Source organism: Vanellus vanellus, assembly GCF_965231255.1.
Source record: "Vanellus vanellus genome assembly, chromosome: 18".
In the NCBI taxonomy this organism is placed as follows: Eukaryota; Metazoa; Chordata; class Aves; order Charadriiformes; family Charadriidae; genus Vanellus; species Vanellus vanellus.
Genome location: NC_138923.1, coordinates 13,296,881 through 13,320,557, shown reverse-complemented (window position 1 = coordinate 13,320,557; position 23,677 = coordinate 13,296,881). Strand labels below are relative to the sequence as shown.

General features: G+C 38.2%; 2 protein-coding genes across 2 annotated transcripts in view; one reads left to right on the top strand and one right to left on the bottom strand.

Moving 5' to 3' along the window:
- RALGPS1 (Ral GEF with PH domain and SH3 binding motif 1) overlaps positions 1-23,677 on the bottom strand; it is a 121,380-nt gene that overhangs the window by 50,691 nt on the left and 47,012 nt on the right. The gene's annotated exons all lie outside the window — the stretch shown is intronic.
- ANGPTL2 (angiopoietin like 2) lies at positions 1,862-23,602 on the top strand. The gene is made up of 5 exons (XM_082492848.1): positions 1,862-1,946; positions 10,303-11,159; positions 20,704-20,897; positions 21,139-21,409; positions 21,911-23,602. The coding sequence occupies exons 2-5, from the start codon at positions 10,352-10,354 to the stop codon at positions 22,108-22,110; spliced, it is 1,473 nt and encodes a 490-aa protein (XP_082348974.1). The 5' UTR covers positions 1,862-1,946; positions 10,303-10,351; the 3' UTR covers positions 22,111-23,602.

Genomic DNA, 23,677 nt, shown 5'->3' with positions numbered 1-23,677 from the left:
AAAAGCTTTGGACCGCTTTAGTCCCAAATATCCAGACTACACTACTTAATAGCATTGAAATGATTGCTTTAGTCATCGCTAGTTTTGTGTGTTCTCTCTCCGGATATAGAAAGGAGTAAGCTTTTGAGTTAAATTGGAAAATAATGATAACATAGTGACAGTAACTAATAAGAGGTGCGAACATTCCCTGCAGGAATCCTGGGCCACTTATACAGAGAAGGTACAAGAAAATTAAGAAGTCTAAGGCCTCCTGGATTACCAGTGCAGTATCTTTAGACATGTTTTATCCAACAATGTAGACATTCGCTTTTATGATGGAAAACATTTATTATTAGAACAGGCACTATTGGTCCATGTTTCAACTTGAACAGAAATAGAGCTTGTTTTAATCCAGTATCTTTAAACCTCTTTATTTGTCCTTTGATTCATCTAAGCGTTCTCATATCGGCTTCCCTGGTTTCTGCAAAATTCAAAGATCTTTAAAACTCCTTGAAAAACTACAAACAAATACATTATTTCAACATGGCACAGCTTTCTAAATATGGCTATGATATACGATAGCAGTGAAATAAGAGTTTGGTTTGCTGAACTGTTGATAAAAAGTAGCTTAAAAAATGAACATATTGTTAAGTTTCACTTTTAATTCTGATAATTTCTTCGCAAGTTTCCCAGCAAGTTACAAATACATCTAAAAGACAAATTTTACATTAATTCAAGCAATCTTTTTTAAAACCAGAGGAGACAGCTAATACCCAAAAGTATTATACACACAGAAAATTCTGTCGAAGCAAATTTTTAGAAAGGTTCTAGGGAAATAGTAAGAATTAACAGCAATCAAAGGAGAAACATGCTTTGGATTACTAACACGAGTACCAAGCAAGCTTTACAAAATACACTGGTGTTCAGCCGAATTATGGACTCTCAATCCGCACTAGATGATTTTTAGAGCTTGCTTGAATTTGGGCAACGCTGTTTTCCTTTATTTCTGGGAACATGCTTTTTCCTGATAGAAATGACCTAAAAAGCGGTAAAACCAGAGAATACAGCGCTACTCTGAACGAAGCAGCCTGGCTTTGTTTCTCTCTTTTAACGGTAAAGAGGAGCGGTCAGTACAAACCAGCCGAGACCCCGTCAGTGTCCGCGACCGAACACGCTCCGTCTCTCCGGATGGGTACACTCTCTGCGAGAGGACTCGGCGGGAGCGCGCTCCCCGCCCCCCCCCCCCCCCCCCCCCCCCCCCCCGACATTTTGGGGCCGAACCCTCCGCAGCTACACACTGCAGCATCTCCTCCGATCGGGAAGCCCAAAGCCGCATTCCTCGACCGCGGCCTCCAGAACCTCCTCCTCACTCTGACGATCACCGCTCCCGCACGTACCCCATCCGCAGCCCTCACTTCGGACTACCGCCAGTTACCCGCCCCCGCTCGGCCCTCGGCCGGGCGCGGCGTTCGCAGGGCCGCCCGCGACGGCCGGGAAGGTCCCGTGGGAGACACCGGCCCCTGGCCCGGCCCCCGAGGGACCCCCGGCCCCCCCCGGGCCCGGTCCGCCCCGCGGCCTGCGGCGGGGCCCGCGGGCGGCCGCCGCTCCCCGGTGCGGTGGGCGGGGGGAGGCCGCTCGTCCAACCAGAACGGCTCCGCTCGCTGCAGCCTTGCTTTTTTTTTTTTTTTTTTTTTTTTCCCCTCTCGCCTTTTTTCCCCCGGCGCGGTGTACGTCTGCCACAAAGGAGCGGCAGTTCGTACACGGCCGCTGCAGCCGCCGCCCGACCAGAGGCTGCGGGCGCGCGCGGGGAGCGCCACCGAGAGGAGCCGCGGCGGGGCGGAGCGCGAGCCGCGCGCGCCCCCGCGCCCTTCCCCGGCCGAGCCCCGGCACAGCGCGCGCCGGCGGCGCGGGGCGATGCGGCGGCCGAGGCGGGAGCAGCGGGCCGGGGCCGAGGCGGCGCCGAGCGGGTAAGCGCGGGCGGCGGCGGAGGGGTCACCGCGCGGAGCCCCGCGTTCCCCGCGGCGGCTGGAGAAAGGGAGCGGGGTAGCGAAAGAGAGCGGTGCGGCGCCGGGCAGGGAAAAGCCTTCTGCCGTTACTCACAAGAATATGAAATCTTTCTTTTACCGTCTGTAATTCTGCATGTAACTTTGGGCTCCGCGCTTCCTCAAACGCGCCGAAAACGCATACGCCTTTCACCAAACTTTCTAGGACACGCTAATTTCTGTGGTAACTTTTCCAAAGGAGTACCTGTATTAAAAATTACGAAATGTCCATTTAGCCTTTCTTACAGTCGTGTTCGATCAAGGAGATAGAAAGTTCCTGGAACTTTAACAGAGTCCATACAATAAATATTCGAAAGATTTCACAGAAATTTCATTTCAAACAGAACCTCGCATTTATGAGTACCTTTGTGTAAGCACGAAATATTTGCTATATGATCTCTCTGTGGGCAAAATGAGTCACGTTTATTAAACTGTCAATCTGTTTAAGGGCTATTGTGTACGATGTGCATGCTCACATATAGGCAGGCACAGTATGAGCACTTTTTGGTAGTGATTGGATTAAGTGAAAATAAGGTGAGGCCACTGTTAAGGGAAGTAACAAAAGCAGTGCTCTCTTTCAGTAATTACATTCCATATCTATGACAGAACTTCAGTAAAGCACAAAGAACAATCCACAAACAACATGACTAAAATTCTTGGTAATCCAGAAGGAAAATTTGTACTTCTTGTAACTCAAAAAGCTATCTTTTGCCAAAACTTGAAAAAAAGTTACACGGCAGCAAAAGATACATAATCTTTTTAAGTTTCTTGCAACACTTGATAGTATTTAAAAAGAAAAGTTATCCAAGAGCTAATTAAGATACTTTCATTCTTTAGAATCTCTTCAGCCATCCATTCCCCTCCGTGAAAAAAGGATTTCCTTTTAAGAAAAATGAACCAGTGCTTGAACCAAAATTTCACCACAATTTTAAGTGGACAGAAAAGCTGAGTACAGAACGCATTATAATAAAAGTATCTAAAGCAATTAATGGTTTCTGTCAGGATGGAACTGTGTACAATGGAATCAAGTAACTAGCGGCAAAAACCCAAAAATCATTCCCCCCATAAGTCTGGAGTTAAATTTTTCAACTTAGTTTTACATCATGTTTCCATAATTGAAACTGCATGCTATTATGTGTCAGCCCTTCCCTATCCCCTATTACATTTACTTTAAAACTTCAAACAAAACTTTAAAGCTTTTCCTAATACATGTGGCATGCATACTACCGTGCTGTATTTTCACTGTGAATTGCTGTTTCCTTTTACGGAACTGAAAAAAAAAAAAAAGTTCATTTTTTTCACAGCAGTACTCTTCATCTAAAAAAAAATAATAATAAAAATCAAACTACATGAGTTAATTCTAAAAGAAAACCTGTACCAGTGGAAGTCCCTCTCCTTAGAAAAGAGCAAAAATTAATAAATCACATTAAATATGAAGACCACCTGAAAATTTGAGAGGATGAATCAATACAATTCCATGCAAGAGAACGTTTGGGAGAAGGAGTAAGAACAGAGCATGAGCTCTGAGAAAAGGGGTAGGGACTAAGAAAGCAAGCAGCTTCAGAAAATTCATGCTTATCTCTCTTATCACAATGGTCTTGTGAAATCTTTTAAGTTCACAAGCACTGGCTATCAAAGGACTCTGCAGAAGCAAAAACTAATGTTTGTTAACAAAAAAACCCAAAACTAAACCCTCTGATCTTTTTATAATAGGATTTTAAGTTTCTGACACCCTTGCTCCGTTTGCTTTTACAATCCATTGACAATGTAAAACTGCACTACTCTAAAACCCCCTTTTAATATTAGACATAAGTATTTAAGAAACAGTGAAGATTTGATGCTAGTTTTTCATGTTTCTTCTTTAGAATGAACAATTATCAACCTATGTGTGAATTCATGATCAAATAAAATAGTTTATCTTTTCAAGAATAAATGCTGTAAGAGCTAACACTACGCCTTTTGTGAATGTGCCTTCATTTATATGTCTAAATGCTTGAGGAATTTGCACAAAAGATGCCATAGCATGTAAGGTACGTAGGAAAAGCCAGCCATCAAATGACTACCAGCCTCATTATATTAAATATAACCAGCACACAAGAGCTGATTAACCCACAGAACTGGATTTTGTAACAGAGTGATTTAGCATAGCAAACCAAATTCATCTGTATGTAGGTATCACTGCTACTTTCTTCTTCTAAGTCGAAACAACCATACAGGGAAATGTCAGAAAATATCAGCGTTGTGCAAAAAGTACGTATCTCATCATCCTTATATATGCATTTTTTCATCTATCTGGGTATTTCTGAAAGGCTCTGAATCATCAGTTTAATTACGGTGCATTCAATTCTGGTATGTTAGACCTGCACACACTCAACGATTCAGCCTCTAGACTATAAGCCCTTAAGTCAGAGCTTGAGTCAGCTCCTCAAACTAAATTGGTAGTGTGTTTTTCTTAATTAGATTATCTTTGCAATAAATTCAAGTATGCTGCAATTCAAATAGTTACTGAAGTCCCCAGAAATCCCTTTGTGTAACATCTTGGTTTTAGCACAGAACATCGCCTTCTCTGTAAAGCGGTGTCCAAGGCAAGACACAGTGTCACCTAACACTTGTACAAAACCTGCATTTAGATAGCTCAGTGCATCACACTTTCACACCTACAGTCCTCCGGCTTAGTTACAGTTTTCGAGATACAGGAAAACAAGAGCACCAGCAAGAAGCAACTCCACTGCTTTTACCTACTACATTCTTTTACATTCCTCATCTGTAGGAGTAACCCATACCAATGCAATTTAAGATACAAAATTTATATTCTGGTATGAAATCCAGACAATAATTTTCCACATTTATCTCAGTTACGGTTTTCCACACAAGACTTAGGCAGATCATTATTTTGCTTTTGTATTTCTCCAAAACGCTATGGTACAGGTGATGTCTTCCTTAAAATTTCAAAACGTTTCCTCCTTGAACTGACTTGTAATCCAAAGTAAAGCACAATGAAGTTCAGCGCTCAGCCACCATCCAGTGGCCTTCCTGTGGTCTCAGCTCTTTTTCTGCAGAACACTGAAAAGCGCAGGTGTAAAAAGAACATAGTATAAACTCCCAGAGACAAGATGCCAGAGCCTCAATGGCTGAAAGACTCAAAGTGGTGAACCCACTTTAGATCTCGACGCAACAGTGTTGACAATATATCAACCTATCTAAGGCTTCCAGACACCTTTCCTTCCAGAGTAATACTGCAAATGTCTTTTTTACGAACAAACTTCATCCAACAAAACACAGTCATAGCGTTGAAAGGCTACTGGTAGCATTTTCAAATAAGCTTAATGATGCTTTATTATGTTATTACAAGTCGTATTTTTCATCTGATGGAAACATACCTTTGTTCTCAAAATCCCAAGGACAGGTAAAATATTTCATAAAACCTGAAAGAGATAGTTAACCAGTCTATTTTGGAAGAATGAGATCCTCTGAAGCACGGCATCAGAAACAACAAATAATGAAAAGAGGTATACATGTTGGAATATCCACAATGAAACGTGTATTTTGTTTTAAGTAGCTTAAAAAAAAAAGGCCAAAGTGCTGACATTGATACCCTTTAATGCTTCCTCTTAAGGTCAGCCGATTAAAAAAAAAAGTAAACATTTGACAAACAGTAACACTTTGCACATAGAAATATGTTTACCTTTATCATTTCAGCATCATGACAGTGATTAAACTGTAGGATATGAAACACTTGTATAATTTTAGACAGTAAAATTCTCAAATCTTGTTGAAATATTACGTATAAATGTCAAGAAATTTGTAACAATCAAAAAGTAATATGATTTGATTAACCAAAAGTCCCATATAAGCATGGCAGAGTACAGGACAGAAAAATATTTCAAAGTAAAGCCAAAGAAAGATTTTATTTACTTTTTCCCTTTTAAGGGACAGGAAAAAACAATCAAATGTTGAAACATCTGATATTCCTTTCAGAAAGTTTACTTCCTCTTTTTTTCACCAGATCATGGGAACATCCTCAGTTCGGCAAACAATGAATGAGCACACAAACCAACTTATTATTACCCATTTCCAGTTGTATACATAGATAGGCCAACAGTTGGTCTCCAAACTGAAATTTTAACCAAAGCGCCTATGCTGGCCTAGAGCATGAAAAATAATTATAACCCACACAACAATGCCACCAAAAGTTTTCATACAGATGCAGTTATACTGGCAAAAGACAAACAGAAAAAAAATATTTTGCCTGAGTAAAATAATATATACACTGCCAAGTAAGGTCAACATACATAAAATTGGTTTTAGGTGCATCTGCACTAGTGCAAATTTGTCCCAACTCAACTCCCATCAAAAGTGCTTTTATGAGTATACAAGTCTTGAACAGCCAGACTCTAGAAATTAAATTACTTCAAACTTCCATACATTTTCTAAGTAGAAGTTCTATTTGATTTTTAGTCAAAATGACACATATCCTTCTTTTTAAGTGTGCTTCTTTCACTTGTCCCATTTTTTGTTTGTATGCTGGTTTGTTGAAGTTATAAAGGCAGACATCCCGTATTTCCAGTAATTAAGAGAATTTGCACCAAACTGGCAAGCATGCTTTTATATAATGTAGTTTTGTGCAATGGCAAGGTTGAAAAGTCTACAGCTATCTAAGTGGAATTTTGCACTGGTGCCAAATATGGCCCCAGTAATATAGTTCCCTCCCATTGCACTGCAGAGGGGCTACTGGGAGAGAGGAAGAGGGGGGCTGAGCCACCAAAACAGGAAAAACTGAGTGATCAGCAAGCAATGGCACTAATTAAGTACAAAGAGTATGAGCAATTATTTGGCAAAACTGCAACAGGAGAAAACGGAAAGCTAGTGTGCTAGACATCAAATAAATAAGATCTTCCTTTCTCATGGGAAGGAATTCTGATGTCCTAAGAATCTGATGTTCTCCTACTCAAAAATAAGAGGAAGATACTAAAAAGCATTAAATCCTTCCTTAGAATTGTTTCTCTGGCTTCCGTCCCCACTTCCCCCAGCAAGCTTTTTTCTCCCTGAAAGATTAATCATCGAGAGTTGTTCAAACAAGCATGTTGTTGTGAACGTCATTTGAATCCAGCTGCAGAAAAGAAGAAATGCCATTTATGTTATGCAGTCCATCACAATATGCAACAAATAGGCCTCATTCTGAACGCATTTTTTTTAACTGAACAAGCACAGACAATAAAAGACTTAAGAGATCACTTCATACACAGACTCTACAGGAAGATGGACATCTGAAGACAGTATGATTCTTGTTTCTATTTGTACAGGAGCATTCTCCTACCAACGTACTTTTCTTTCCAACGTTTTTTCTTATAGGAAGAACTCAGGAAAGGTGACATGCAGGCAGGGTCATGAGAGAGAAGCATTTCAGCATGGCCTAATCATGCTGATGTCATTCACTGAATGGCTGACCTTCTGCAAACTGTGGTCAAACCCTGGAACGGGCTTCCTAGAGAGGTGGTTGATGCCCCACGCCTGTCCGTGTTTGAGGCATCTGGACCATGCCTTCACTTTTGGTCAGCCCTGAAGTGGTCAGGCAGTTGGACTAGATGGTCATTCTAGGTCCCTTCCAACTGAAATACTCTATTGTATTTTGAAAGATATTTGAGCGGATATGTTAAGATGAGGCTGATGAACCTTGTTCCATTTTTTTCTTAAACAGTTCTTAGAAAAACAGAGAAAAAAATCCAACTGTTGTATGTTGCTCTGTATTTCTTCAGCCTGGAAAAGATTGTGCACCCCAAATCCTGTGCTCAATTAAAGACATGAGATGCTGTAACAAAGATACAGGTGAACTCTCAGGAAAAAATTAGTTTCTTCTCAGTGATCTCAATAATTACAGGTTTGGGGGGGGGGTGTAGATATTTCAATTCAAACAGTGAAATAAACCCCATTTTACACCTATATGCAAGAGACATTTGCAAAAACAGTCCATCTGTGCAGAAATATGAGGCCTGGAAAACCGCCAGGGTTTCCAAGTGTGACCTGCTGTGCAAATGCTGATTATGCAAGTTAAAGCTGTCTGGGGTGAATTTATGTTCCCTGTTTTCCAGGGATCCAAATAACATTCCTTTACTTACAGAAACCATGTCAAACTCCAAACTTCTATCTGACAAGTTTTCAAGATTCTTGGAAAGTTGAATAAAGCACAGTTCCTTTCCATTTGCAAAATAAAAATGAGTTTATTCCAAATAAGAAACTGAGACAAAAATGTATATCCAAAAACTTTAAGAAGGATCAAGTCTTGATCACGTGCAGAAGCATTTACAGAAACTTCTGTGGTTTATTTCAAAAGAACAAAAAAATGGGAATGACTGACAACATATCTCTTCTCAGTATGACTAATTGTGTAAGCATGCATATCCATAATTATCTTGAACCTCTAAAAAAATTTTCTTAAATTCTTAAATTCTTAAATCTAGCAGCTGCCTAGAATCATAGAACAATTCAGATTGGATGGGACCTCACCTTCGTCTTACAAAGCAAGGCTAATTTCAACATCAGATTAGGCTGCTCGGAGCCTTGCCTAAATCAAAACTTTATGTATTTCCAGGAATGGAAATTCCCTCACCTATGTGGGTGATTGCTTCAGTCCTTGGTCACCCTCATTGTGAAATTCTTTTTTTTCTAAAACCCAAAATGAATTTTTCCTGAGGCAATTTGTATCCATTGACCATTATACTTTCACTGCGCACTTCCAAAAAGAATCCATCTTCTCTACAAACACCTAAGTAGTTGAAGACAGCAGTAAGATGTCTCCTTCACCTTCTCTTCTGGAGGCTAAACAAACCTCGCTCTTTCTGCTGCTCCTCATACATCACATCTGCCAGCCTCTAGCTATCCATGTGGGCTGCGCTCAGCTGGACTCATTCCAGTTTCTCACAGCTGTTACTATCATAATTTCTTGTCATTGAAAAAAGTTCATCATATAAAGATGACCAAGCAGTAAGGTGACAGTTATTTAAACACTGAATGGTTATTCTGTGTGCAATGCCTTACAAGCAAAGAAAAATACGGTGGTAACACCACCTTGGTCTTAAAAAGCATCAAGCAGGCTTTACGCACGGAAAAAGCTCCGTACTGCATTTTTTCCTGCCATTTTAATAAGAAAACAAGGTTATATATACACGTGCCTATTAAAATTCAACAACAAAAAGCTGTTATGAAATACACGATATCAAAGTGCTGTTCATGCAGCTGACACGAGAGTGATTTGTGACCAGAACATTCCTGGCAGTAGTGACAGTGCTAAGCTCATGTTTCCAAAATGACTGTTACCTATAAAGTTCTGGTATTGACTTATTTTTTTAAGAGATTGCGATGGCCTCAAATTTCCACCTTGAATATGAATCTGCTCTGAGAACTAAGTTAGTGTAACTTCACCAAAAGGGTAGTTGCAGTATGTCAATAAACACTAGTAGATAATTTTAATAGCCGGGGGTCATCTTTGCCCACCAAGCACGTACGCATGTGGCTTTCTCCTTCCGAGAAGAGACTATGACAGGAAATGACCCGGCTGAGTGTAAAGACAATGTCTCCAGTGAAAGTCACAATTGTAAAGTCACAGTTGTAAATTCTACTGGTCTGGAAAACCAATAATTTTACTGTCTATGATATTTGGGCAGTAGAGTTTTTAATTTCTGATTATTAAGGACTAATGTAGAGCTAAGTTTTTCCATTTAAAAAAAAAAAAAACACACCAACCTATAGGGTTCAATACTGCTGACTAAAGTAAAATCGTTACATTTCATCTAAGCTGTATCTCCTGCAATATACATGCAGTTATAAAATGTTGCAAATGAGCTATTTGATACTTTTAGAACTTTTAACAGCACATGTTAACTTACATTCTGTTTACATTTAGAGGTTATATTTGTAACTGTAAGAAATGAAAATGTAATTCATATTTAAGTGAAAACACCAATCTCGGAAACCCTTCTGGTACTTGCCTGGAAGAAAGGACTCTTCAAATCGTGGTATTTATTACTTAGTTTCTTCTGGTTCTTAGCAGGCTTTAGATAAACTAGCAACGAGTAACTACAGTTCTGGCCATAGCCTGATACAACTACTCCCAATGATGTCCCCTTGAGCCAACACAAATTCAAGCTGGACTTGAAAAATCTCTCATTTGTACGCAGACACACTAGTTACTATGTAATATTTACAAGTTTTAGAACAGATTATGAGTTGTAAGTTTGCATTGATTTCCTATCTGTTACTTACTGTTAAATTTATTTTAAAACAGATTTTAAAAAGTTCTTTGCAGAAGAATATTTGACCAGAACTAGAGGATCATGACGACAACAAGATTCATCTGTTTAATGCTAATAGCTGCTGTGGGAGCTACTGCAAGCAAAACACAGGAACTTGACAGCAATGATGAGGAAACAGAACAAGAATTCATTTATATGAACAGATATAAGCGTTCCAGTGACACACAGGACAAATGCACTTACACCTTTATTGTACCTCAACAGAGAGTGACAGGTGCCATTTGTGTTAATTCTAAGGAGCCTGAAGTTCTACTTGAAAACAGGGTAAACAAACAAGAATTACAGTTACTTAACAATGAACTTCTTAAACAAAAGAGACAAATAGAAACTCTCCAGCAACTGGTTGAGGTGGATGGCGGGATTGTTAATGAGGTTAAACTGTTAAGAAAAGAGAGCAGAAATATGAATTCTCGTGTCACGCAACTCTATATGCAGTTACTACATGAAATTATCCGAAAACGTGACAACGCCTTAGAACTTTCTCAACTTGAGAATAAGATTTTGAACCAAACTGCAGATATGTTGCAACTTGCAAGCAAATACAAAGACTTGGAGCACAAGTACCAACATTTGATGTCAATTGCCAATAATCAGTCATTAATAATTGCCCAACTGGAAGAACACTGTCAAAGAATGCCATCCATAAAGCCACTGCCACAAACTCCACAGCCACCAAATAAAGTGTACCAGCCTCCTACTTACAATCGCATTATTAACCAGATATCTACTAACGAGATTCAGAGTGATCAGAACTTAAAGGTCCTGCCACCTACCTTACCAACCATGCCTGCAGTTACTAGTATTCCGACTTCAACAGATAAGCCATCTGGTAAGTAGTATTATTGATGTGTCTACATTAGTTTAGGCTAATATGCAGTGGGCAACATTTTAATTGCAGTACCAGAAATGCAGACAGACTTTATTTATTTAGAAAAATAAATACAAAAGAATTATTTTGAACTAATTGAGATTTCTCAGATCTGATGTTGTCTGTGTATTTATCTTGTGCATTTTTAATATACATGTTGTAGTACAAGCACAGAAAGAAAGCAAAGAAATGAATTCTGAATGTCTAAGATTCAGACACACTAGCCCCACAGATATTTCTCATGTTACTTTGCCAAGACAAACCCACCATTTTTATAAGATGTATGAGATAAAGGCACTGTAGAAAAATCTTACTAATCAACAGTCAATCATCTAAATTTTATTTACTTGTGCCCTAGACAGAACCGCTATACTTCATGGCATCTGAAGGGGTTTGAGACATTCTGTGTAAACATTTATAAAGTTATTACAAGTTTGTTGATCAAGCATGTGGTAATTTTTGTACTTGTGTAACTCAAAGTAATACGTATCTGCTCGGTACCTCACACAGGGCACTTACGCTCCAAGTCAGGAGCAAAGGGAAGCAAGTGGTGGAATAGTAAGGGTTATTATACAGCCCACATTACGAGTCCTAAGAATTCTGCCATAAGAAAGATTAGAGGCATCTGAAATCACATTAGAGATCAATTGTTCTACATGATAAAGAAATAACAGGTAAAGAATCCAGTATCACCTACGGTCTCATGTATTTTAAAAACATAGTTCGAATATTATGAGTCCCATACAAGAGAAGTCTGCTCAGTGCGTGGACAGCACGTACTTGCCTCAGAAAAATGATAGGGGACCCACAGACATCTGAAACTAACACTTGAGACAGACTAAGGCACTGCACTCAGAATACATTTCAAGGCTATTTGCAACATATTCCAAATGACATCGTCAGACTGTTTAGAATTATCAAACAATGCAACATTTTAAAAAGGGGGAAAAAAGGACTTCTTTCTCCATGGAAATAGCCACAACAAAAGAAACTTGAGCAGGTGTTTCAGTCTAAAGCACAATCTCTAACACACTTTGCTACAAAGCAGTTATTTCACAATATTGCCAGAGATGAACTCACCAAACCGTGTACTGTGGCATGTAGAACCTCAGCCAAAACTATGATTCTAATGTTCCATGTTAAAAAAAAAAAAAAAAAAAATCAGGAGAAAATCAGGTCTATTACAATTTCTCTGGAGCAATACACTACAGGATGGCCTCTTTAATAACTACATTTTGACTTTGATCTCAAAGTAGGTTCAAGCTTAGTACAGTATTTCCCTATCTTTCTGTAAGTGAAATATCTTTCAAGCATTCTTTTAAGACCTTTCCCTTCCCAGTTATACTCTTCTGAAAACTCATTAATTGGTCCACATCCTCCTTATGCTTTTAAGTAACCAAACTGGAGCTGAGCCTTCACCACAGCTGAACAGAAAAGTTAATTCATGTGCATCGTACTTTTGTTGATCTAGCCTCATTTAGCATTTTCCTTTTTTGCAAAGTAGAACATTGACTCATGACCAACTTGCAACCCTGTAGAACCGCTAGGTGAAGCACCCTGGAGAAGTGCTGCTTCTCCAGCTATTTTTTGTTGTTCTCCAGAGGTCCCTTTCAAAGTCCATGATTCTAAGACAAGATTTGACATCTGCTACGTCTCCCTTATATACATAACTTATCAGGAAAAAAAAAAAGAAGTTTCACATTTCTTCTGCACAAATCCATTATAATATTAATTTCTCTTCTTGTTTTCTCATTTACAGCAGTTTGATTTGTTCAAGCAAATTTCCAACAACTGAAGTTAAGCTATTTAACTTTTTATTTTCAGGGTATCCTCTTCTCCTCTCCCCACCTTTCTTTTTGGGCAAGGAACATGTAATACCTTTTACTCATCCTCCAGAACGTTCTCCACTCACAAAACACCTCTCAAACAAAACCCCTCCCCACAATTAACGCCGTAAGTGATGCTTCAGCCAGGTGTCTGTAATGAATTAAGAAAAGCCCATAAAAAACACACCCTCCTCCCCACAAAACAAACAAAACCCACCACCACCACAACTGCGCAGCCACTGGGAAAAAAAAAAAAAAAAAATCTACCTGTATTTTATCCACTCCTTTCTGTACTGTGTCTTGAGTTCTCAACCTTTGCCAGAGCTGCTGGCTGTACTAACCATCTGATCACAGCCAACCTGTGCAATGAAAACTCAAGCAAAATGGAAGAAAAATATTAAATGCCTTCTCAGTTTAATATGTTGACAGCTCTCCTTCCTCACAACACAGCAGACCAGTATTCTCCCTTGATCATAAACTTACTACAGTCTTACCACTCTCAGTAGCCTTATTTGATTTTGTACATTTTGTCCACACTGTTTTTTTTTGTTGTTTTGTTAAAAACAAACCCCACAAGCAACCAGCCATGCCTAATACTCTGAGCTGCCATTTACTTTGTCTGAGCTTTCTTCATGTTTTCAAAGCTACTAGAAAGGTCATGTTTTAGCCAAGCCAGCTTCGGCCCATTTTCCCCAGCTGCGTTCTACAATGGCAAAATCCACTGCAATGTCCTCAGAGACTCTTTAACAAACTTGTAAACTCTTTGCTTGGACTGTCTAAAGCATTTTCTCTGCATGCTCTCCGAATTCGCTGAAGCCTGTTATATTTAATTTTCTTTGTTTTGCTTTTCACTTTCCTAAGAACTGTGGCCTCCATTATTTCATGATCAAGATCACCTACACTGCTTTCCATTTCACGTTTTCAATCAGTTCTTCCCTACATACTAGGTTCAGATGTAATATATCCTGCATTTTTTTGCTTTCCATATTTTAAGTATCTAAGAGAAACCTATCCCTGCCAAATTCCAAAAACTTGCTATATATTTTTTATCTGCTGTATTCTTCTCCTGACTGAGAGATAGCTGGAAGTTGGTAAGTCACTGGAAGAGGCAGGCAACAAGTGTCAAAAACCAAACAACTTTTATGTTAATTATGCACACAAACTGCATAGAAAGCGAGACTTAGGTTACTTCACTTTTTTAAAACAAATCTCATATTTCCTTTTCATTTGTATTAATGATTTTAAATTAATTAAAAGGTATGTGGATCCAAGCTTCCAGTTCCCCATGAAGCACTATGTACGATTACTGAGTCCCACCAAATCCATAAACGACATAAGGAAGAGCTTGAAATACGACACCTCATTTCTGCAAAACATCATGCAGTGTGAAAATATCAGTGCAAAGCAGAATTAGGTGAATCTCTAATTCATAAGAGCAATTACATGGAGCTATTGGAGCAGGGCCAGAGGAGGCCCCGGAGATGCTGGGAGGGCTGCAGCCCCTCTGCTGGGAGGACAGGCTGGGAGAGTTGGGGGGGGTCAGCCTGGAGAAGAGAAGGCTCTGGGGAGACCTCAGAGCCCCCTCCAGTGCCTAAAGGGGCTCCAGAAGAGCTGGGGAGGGAGTTTTTAATAGGGCCTGTAGTGATAAGACAAGGGGCAATAGTTTTGAACTAAAAGATTCAGACTTAGGTATAATGCAGAAATGTTTTATGCTGAAGGTGGTGAGACACTAGCCCAGGTTGCCCAGAGAGGTGATAGATGCCCCATCCCTGGAAACATCCCAGATCAGGCTTGACGAGGCTCCGAGCAACCTGCTCTAGATGAAGATGTCCCTGCTTATGGTGGGGGGGATGGGCTATATGGCCTTTAAAGGTCCCTTCCCACCCAAAACACTCTATGATAATCCTAGCCTGCTCCCTCCCACCTTTTTTTTTTTTTAATTACATGTTAAAAAAAAATAAAAATGACAAAATACTCTTTTAGTACAACTTCATTGTTCAAGTTAAGGTCAAGAAATAAAAAATTATTAGAGAAATTCTGTAAGAATCCAAACAGAATTAATGACTGTAGAAGACAGACATTCAGGAGCTGCAAGACAAAAAGACGTGGTTGGGAAGAGTAATCATGTGGTTTTAGTTAGCCAGATTACAGACAATTTTAAAAACTTATTTCACATTCTTCAACTTGGCATAGATAGGTGCAAGGCCAAAACAATACAATACATCTCACACAATCAGTTACCAAAATCTATTCTGGTCTTTATGTAACATAAATGTGTGGTCTCTTCATTATACAGCTATGTCTCCATCGTATACATCCAGTACTACAAGAGTACTGTTGTAATTGAATGTGTTTCTGCCAGTGAACAGGCACTGTTCAGATTATAAAGGTACTGCAAGTCAGGATGCTCTCACTTTTGCAAGGAAAGATAAGATGACCTTCGCTTGTAAAGTACGCTAATACTTCAGAAGGAAGATTTACATTTTATTATTATAGAAACACTTAATTACCGAAACAGACCTAGTAAAAGAACTTTCCTTTTCTCCTAAGAGCAGCATATACGCTATAGGGGAAGTTTAAAAAAAAAAAGGGGAGGGGGGGACGACGATGACACACATGGGACGGTCACACAGTAACTGTTATTGCTGGCCAATCAATAATATGACTGGCAGTCACATTTACCTCAGTCAAAATCCAGGAATCTGAATTGGAGAGCATAAGAACTGCCACAGGAATTAATTTAATCAACTTACAGAGAGTTCTATACACATCACTTGTCTTAAAATAAAGTGCTCATCTTTTTTCTACATGAGTATTTTTGAAACAACCTACTTCATAAGTTACTTACAATTTAAAAATCTTCAGAGCAGTGAACCTTCCTGTAATGACATTATTCAGTACTGAGACACTAGATCCCTATGCCTACACTCAAAGGAAGGGACTTGAGATCAACACATTCTTATGAGTATGATCTAAAACAAGACAGTTATTTAGAAGTATTTCTCTGTCATGTCTGAATTGTCTTTCCCTTCCTGCTACTATAAATTTACTGTGTAGTGTGATTTAAATGTACAACTGAGTAGGGGTGTAGCGGTATGACACAACAAACCCCAACGACTTTGCATGCATTAATGCTCATCAAATACAAGCTTTAATATGCCAATGCAAAAAGCAGATGTGGTTTGCCTACAATGGGTTTTAGTTTATAAGAGCAAAAAGTTTAGCCCACATTAGTCAATTATATTTAAATTATTAGTCAATAATTCAAGTAGATCTGAAACAGCAATTTATTAGAGCGTAGAATTCTACATGCCACAGGACAAACACTATTACGTGAAGCACTGCTACATTTTCTGTATGAAACAGACTGACGTGAACAGCTTATCAAAATAGTCTCCTGTGTATAGATTTCCTAGTGCAACATTGGAAGATGACAGTAGTCAAAACAAATGAAAGCTGAACTTGAAACCAGAATAAATTTGATTTACCCAACAAATCTTTTTCTGGGAACAAAGGATTTAGTAGCCAGTTATACCAATTATGAAATGTATGTTTTCTTGTGCAATTGCTACAGAAGATACTATTCCTATAAGAACATGCACACAAACCAATTTATTATACTCTACCACATAAAACTTGCAAGTTAACATTTTAATCCTGTGCTCATTATAAAAAAATAAAGTTAAATAGTTAAATAATAAACAGCAAACAGCAATGCTAAGGTTAACGCAATATTAACATACAGTGTATGCTAATTTTATATGGTCACACACTTTTTCAAAAAAGGCATTACTAGTATACAAAAATAAACATACACAATAACATAAGACAGACAGACAATATATTCATACTGATAATTATGGCTTAATGAGGCAGATGGTTTAAACTGATATATCCTTTAGGTGCAGCAATGCAGATTTTGTACCAGCAAGTAAAATCTTTTGCTAGGAGCAGTGGACAAAATTCAAGTAAGAAATGCTGAAATGTAATCTGCAAAACAGGTTGTTTAAACAGGGCACAGAAATATTAGGCCAGTATATATATATGCAAGGGCAAGCCAAACATATATATGCTTCTAAACAACTATTATCTCTTAAACAAACAAACAAAAAAAACCCAACCAACCAACCAACACCACCATCACCACCACAAAACCAAAATAAAAATACAAGAACTAGAAAGCTGGGGTTTTAGCAAGATTTGATATAATAGCCTATCAGAAACTTGGGAAACACAAAGGACACAAGATAGCAGAATATTATAATACCAATGCACAACTAAAAGTGATAGCTGGAAAGGTAAAATGTTTTCAAGTACCAGAGAGACTACTTGAAGATACCATATTGGAAATTCAGAACTATCCATCCATCCATCAAAAATAAAAAAAAAAAAGATTTTGAGAGGTCTAGGAAATCTTGTCATGGTTAAGCAGCTTGGTAAAAGCAGTATTGTTAAGAAAGACAACATAATTCAAAGTAGTACTAAAGTCATGTCCAAATGAGGAAATGAGAAAAGAACATACTCTGCCAGGTTAAATCAGACACTCAGACACATTAAAATTGTAAGAATGACTAGCAAAAGGAAAAAAAGACATAATAAATCTGATTTCTAACACATCAGGAACAGGAAGCCTGACTAAAAGTTATACGAAAAGGTAAAAAGATATACTCAGAAATCAAGGCAACAGTAGAAAAATCGAAATTAATTTTGATGTGACTATTCAATGAGGGGACACTTGGAGGTTCCTGTGTTGACTAGGGTAGTGGCAAGGAGGATACTCTGCAGGATTTTCCTCAAACTGAAATGTTGGTAGAAGAGGTTATAAAGCCAATGAAAGAAGTGAATACTATCAAACTACAAAAAGGAAAGCACCTTCCCCAGGACTTCTAAAGGAAACTGAATATGAAGCAATTAAGAACTGTGTAATCTCTCAACAAAAATTGCTTTAGTATGTGAGGGAGGAATGAAAGGTGGCAAATGTGACATTGAGAAAAAAAAAAAAAAAAAACAAAAACAACCCTCAAACCCCAAATTCCACTAACTGGTAGAAAACATGCTAACAACAGCAGAACAAGCAGCAAACAAATCTGAATCATGTATCATCATCCAATCCCCCTGAATAAGAATCAACTTGGTTTTTGTAATGCCAATTTTGTATCACTTTTAGAGATATTTGAAGGGCTCAGTGCCTATGCAGATAGAATTCTGGTTGACACGCAGTCCATATTTATTTCCAGAAAGCACTGAACCAGGTTTTTTAGTCAAGTTGTTTAAATTAAGCTGCTGCAAAATACAAAGAAAAGCCTGACATAAATAAACATAAAAATCCTTGAGTATTTTTGAGTATTGAGTATTTTTTTCATCAGGCAGAGTTAATCATGGTGTCTTACAGAGATCTGGGGGGGGGGCAGTTATCTTCCCTTTCATTTCTGATGCCAAATGACAAAGCTCAGGCTACACACCTTAGTCAAAATTTTGGAAAGTTACTATCTGACAAAAAAAACACCTGTCATGGAAGAGTAGTAGCAAACTCTGCTTTGAACTATTTGTAATAGTTTATCTTCATCTTAAAGCACTTTCAGAGAAAAGAGTCATGCTGTAGAGCACTGTTGCCAGGCTGCCTAGAAAGAAACTGCAAGATTAGAAAGATTAGAAAGGGACAGGGAACTGCTGGAGCGAGTCCAGTGAAGAGCAACTAAGATGATTAAGGGCTTGGAGCATCTCCCTTATGAGGAAAGGCTGAGAGCGCTGCGACTCTTTAGCCTGGAGAAGAGAGGGCTGAGGGGAGACCTTATTAATGCTTACAAGTATCTAAAGAGTGGGCTGAAGGAGGATGGAGCCAGGCTCTTTTCAATGGTTCCCAGGGACAAGACGAGGAGTAACGGGCACAAGTTAGAACACAGGAAGTTCCGTTTAAATACACGGAAACACTTCTTAATGGTGAGGGTGACAGAGCACTGGAACAGGCTGCCCAGGGAGGTTGTGGAGTCCCCTTCTCTGGAGGTTTTCAAGACCCGCCTGGATGCAGTCCTGAGTGATGTGCTCTGGGCAATCCTGCTTTAGCAGGGGAGTTGGAATGGATGATCTCTAGAGGTCCCTTCCAACTCTGAAAATTCCGTGATTCCATGAAAGCTGTAAATACTACATTATATACTGCTACTGCTATATATTCATTTTTATGAAGACAAGATCAAGGACCTGTGGTTGACTATCTTAGGAGTTTCTTCAATAATGACTTTGACTTTGAACTTAGATGTTGTTCTTTGTTTTTAGTGCCACTCCGTCCACATTGTGATAAAATAAACAAGAACAATTTGAATTACCAGCATTCATTACATTTCCACCTCTCTACATCTAAATTGCCAGAAATCTGAGCGGTTAGCCACAACAGAAATGGAGAAGGGGCTTAGAAGCAGCACTCTAGCTACAGTCTGTGAATATGACTAAGGAAACAAGAACAACACAGCATGGCCACAGACCAAAAACTTGGATTGCCTCCTGGTACACTGACTTTTTGATTAACTAGTTAAAAAGAGCAAAATAACGCCAACCCCCCAAGACACTGAGGTTGCTTCTATAAACTAATTTATCACTAACTCATTTACTGAGTACAAGGGTAGCTCTACTATTACCAGCACTGGACAGTGAATTATGAAAAAGGGTAGATGAAATGAAATAATTTAAAAGATAAATTACTCGATAGCGTCATATGCTTCAGTAAGACTCCTCATGAGAAGATCTGACAAACCTTCCTCCTTTTCTGTGTGTGTGTAAGTCAGTCAAGGGTCTCTAATCCTGAGGATTCTTGTTGACATCACTCTTCTGTTTAGATAACAAGATGACATGAGAATAGCAGCAAACCAGCTGGGGGAGTCTATCTGCAGATATCACCACAGACTCCTAAATCGTTTAGATCTAAATTTCTCAGACTCATCAAAATTCAATCCAACTTCCTATTGGATAAAATTTCTTTAAAAATCATGAATGTAAGATACTTTCAAAAAGAGTAAGCTCTTTATGGACTCTACCAACCTCAAGGAAAAATGCAGTCTCTTTCAGAAAATAGGAGAGCATTATCTGTAATTTCTGTAAATGCAAAGTATTTTAAAAGTCTTCTCATTTATCTACAATTTCTCTCACTATATAAGTGGGTACTCCATGTTACAAATCTTACTTTATATTTTGTGTTATCATTTATTAAGGTGACAACAGTAACACCTACATTCTTAATTTATGTTGCCAGGTCCATTGTCAATGTCAGAGCCAATGACATTTTTGGAGATCTAAAAAGCTGATTTTCTCCAAGGCAGAAACAAAATCAAACTTACCATTTTGTTTTCTAAAGGAAATTTAATATTAATACTTGTCTATGGAGTCATTCATATTTAGTTTCTTTGAAGATATAATCAATCTCATAAGTGCAGTTGCCTTAAATAAAATAAAATAAATAAAGAGATCTACCTTTATCAGTAATTCATTGTGAAATGTTGCAGAAACTAACTTACAAATGAATCTGTTTGAAAACACTTTGTGGACACTGTACCTTCAGTAAGAGGAAAAACAAAAGTACTAGTCAGCAGAAGCAAATCTACTGTAAAAAGCTACCAATTCAAATACCGCCCTGCATTGAAGATCTCCTCAACTGCATTTTGATGCAGAGTCCTTCTGTTTTGATACAGGGCCCTGGAGAGACTGTCTACAAGCATTAGAAGATGGCCATGATACAAGCTCCATCTATCTTGTAAAACCAGAAAACACGAACCGGCTTATGCAGGTCTGGTGTGATCAACGGCATGACCCTGGTGGCTGGACAGTCATCCAGAGACGGCTGGATGGGTCTGTCAACTTTTTCAGGAACTGGGAGACATACAAGGTTAGGACAAGTGAGCAGTTCAATGTTTTCCACCCTCTAAAAATTACTAGTAAAGTTAAATCAAAGGGTGATTTTAGAGTCTGGCCAACAGCTTACTTGAAAAGAAACCTGTGTGTTCACCCTTCCAGAAGGGGAAGTCTCTATAAAATAAGTTACTGTGGTTTTCTACTTAAGAATACACTCAGATTTACCACTAAAACAGATGCATAATATTAACACGCTTCTCTTGCTTCCTTTACAGCAAGGATTTGGTAATATAGATGGAGAATATTGGCTCGGATTAGAAAATATTTATTGGTTAACAAACCAAGGCAACTACAAACTGCTCATAACAATGGAAGACTGGTCAGGTCGAAAAGTATTTGCTGAGTACGCTAGCTTCAGACTGGAGCCAGAAAGCGAATACTACAAGTTGAGACTGGGACGCTACAATGGCAATGCAGGAGATTCTTTCACTTGGCACAATGGTAAACAGTTCACCACGCTGGACCGGGATCATGACGTATACACAGGTACAGAGTCAGAGTCCCTTTCAGTCGCCTTGCTTCCCCCCCCCCCCCCCCCTTTTCTTTTCCTTCTTTTTTTAAAAAGGAAAAATATTTATGGTGATACACACACACAAAAAATAAATTACATTTTTAGAGATTTGTCAATGAGTAACTTATGAAGCACAAACTGATGTATCAATGCTTGTATGTACTAACACTGAAACAAAAACTCTCACTGAAATATTTGTCATTTACATGAAACAAGGGTCTGTAAAATATGCTATAGGGGGTTATTTGAGACAGTAATGCAAACAAATTTTCCATCAAGGGAGGGTAACTTTAATGAATCTATCTGTAGAACCTAACTACAGAGCTGGTTCCCGAAGAAACCTAAATTCACCTTGTACCACATGGCATCTACATGTTAAACACACAGTTAAAATAAATTGTTTTGTGCTTAGCTTGCTTGCTTGCTATAAGGCTTTTCATTTGCTCCTAAGACTGAATTGGAGCTTTCTTTTGCAGGCAATTGTGCCCATTACCAGAAGGGAGGATGGTGGTACAATGCATGTGCTCATTCAAATCTCAATGGAGTTTGGTATCGTGGAGGACACTACCGCAGCCGGTATCAGGATGGTGTTTACTGGGCTGAATTCCGGGGAGGATCATATTCACTAAAGAAAGTTGTTATGATGATAAGACCTAATCCCAACACATTCCACTGAAACAATTCTTCTCTTGGTTTGCTTTCTTGTTCTAAAAATCACATAAGGCTATGATGTTATTAGCTGGAATTATCTTTTAAAAAATGAGGAATGTAAGATATTGTACATTTATTGCTGAGATGTGAGGGCTTGTATATTGTATTTTCAAGAATCACTCCAGGAAAAAAAAAGCAGAAAAAAAAAAAAGGAACTGAAATGACATAACATTCAGAACCCCTCTTGGTACTAAAAGTAGTTATATGAAGCCTTTTAGAAGTGGCAGTTTAGATGGACTGTAGATAAATTTTCTGGGTTTTATTCCCTGTAAATTAAGTCTGGATGGTAAAAATACTGCCGCAACATTTAAATATTTTTGTATGTTATATTATGTATAAATATTCTCAAATACAGGAAATATTACAAACTGTACAGCAAGAGTTTTATTATTATTATTGTTGTTATGAGCAATCATTTGACACAGGAAAACACATCCTTTGAACTGTGTAGCTGGTATATGTACATTAGTGTGAGTATTCTAATTTAATCTTTGTTAACTGACATGAATAAAGTTAGTACTATGTAATTTGATTTTGAGAGCAGATACTCAAACAATTATTGTTGTGATAAATCCAGTCTTTCCCCTTCACTTTGAGCATTTTAATAACCTGCTCATATAAATTAGAATTCACATTCCATTCAAATATTTTAGATTAAAAACACTAACGATTTTTCTTACCAAAATGAAGTAACTACCTGCATATGGACAATGATCCAGATCTACAACAGATATAACGTGCTGTATAGCCAACATGTTATACTACACAACTGTCACGGTATTTTATACCTGACTTCAGTCATTACCTGCTGCGTAGCCCCTGTAATCAGAAACTGCTGGATATAAACTAAAGGGACTCTCCAACTTTGCAGGCAAACGATGGATACCAATACATAAGCCATTTAATGTCCTTGCCAGTAGATGAAAATTACATAAAGAAGTTACCTGTAGCCAAGAGAAGTTATATGTACCATATTTCACAATTATAACTTATTACTGTCAAATTATTAAATAGATTTACTCATCTATATTTAGAGGTCAGTCACAACTATGAAATACAGACTTGGATAATTCTAATACTCTTCTGAGGTAGATTTCTAGAACAGATTGTTATAACACCCATTTCAAAACAGCAACTAATACAAAAAATATAAGTTAAAGAATGCAATAATATAATGAATAAAGAAAATAAAGGATGCAATAATAAGAGGGAGAGTGAAAGCCTCTAGAAGTTCAATATATTTTTCAGTAAGGCTGTAAGATATTACTGTGTGTCTGTGTGCATGTTCTTGCACTTTTCCCCTTATTACCTCATCACTTCCTTACTACAGTATGATGTGCATTAAACTGACGTGTCATGTAGCATGTGTTGTATATAACTGAAAGTAGTTTTTTTAATTCATTAGATTATCCCGGCAATATTGTAATCCTTTAATAAAGCAACAAATGTTATTTTGACATGTTCAGATTCCATCCTGTTTTAGTTCAGATTAATCATAGCAAAGAACAGATAATTAATTTCACACTTCTCTG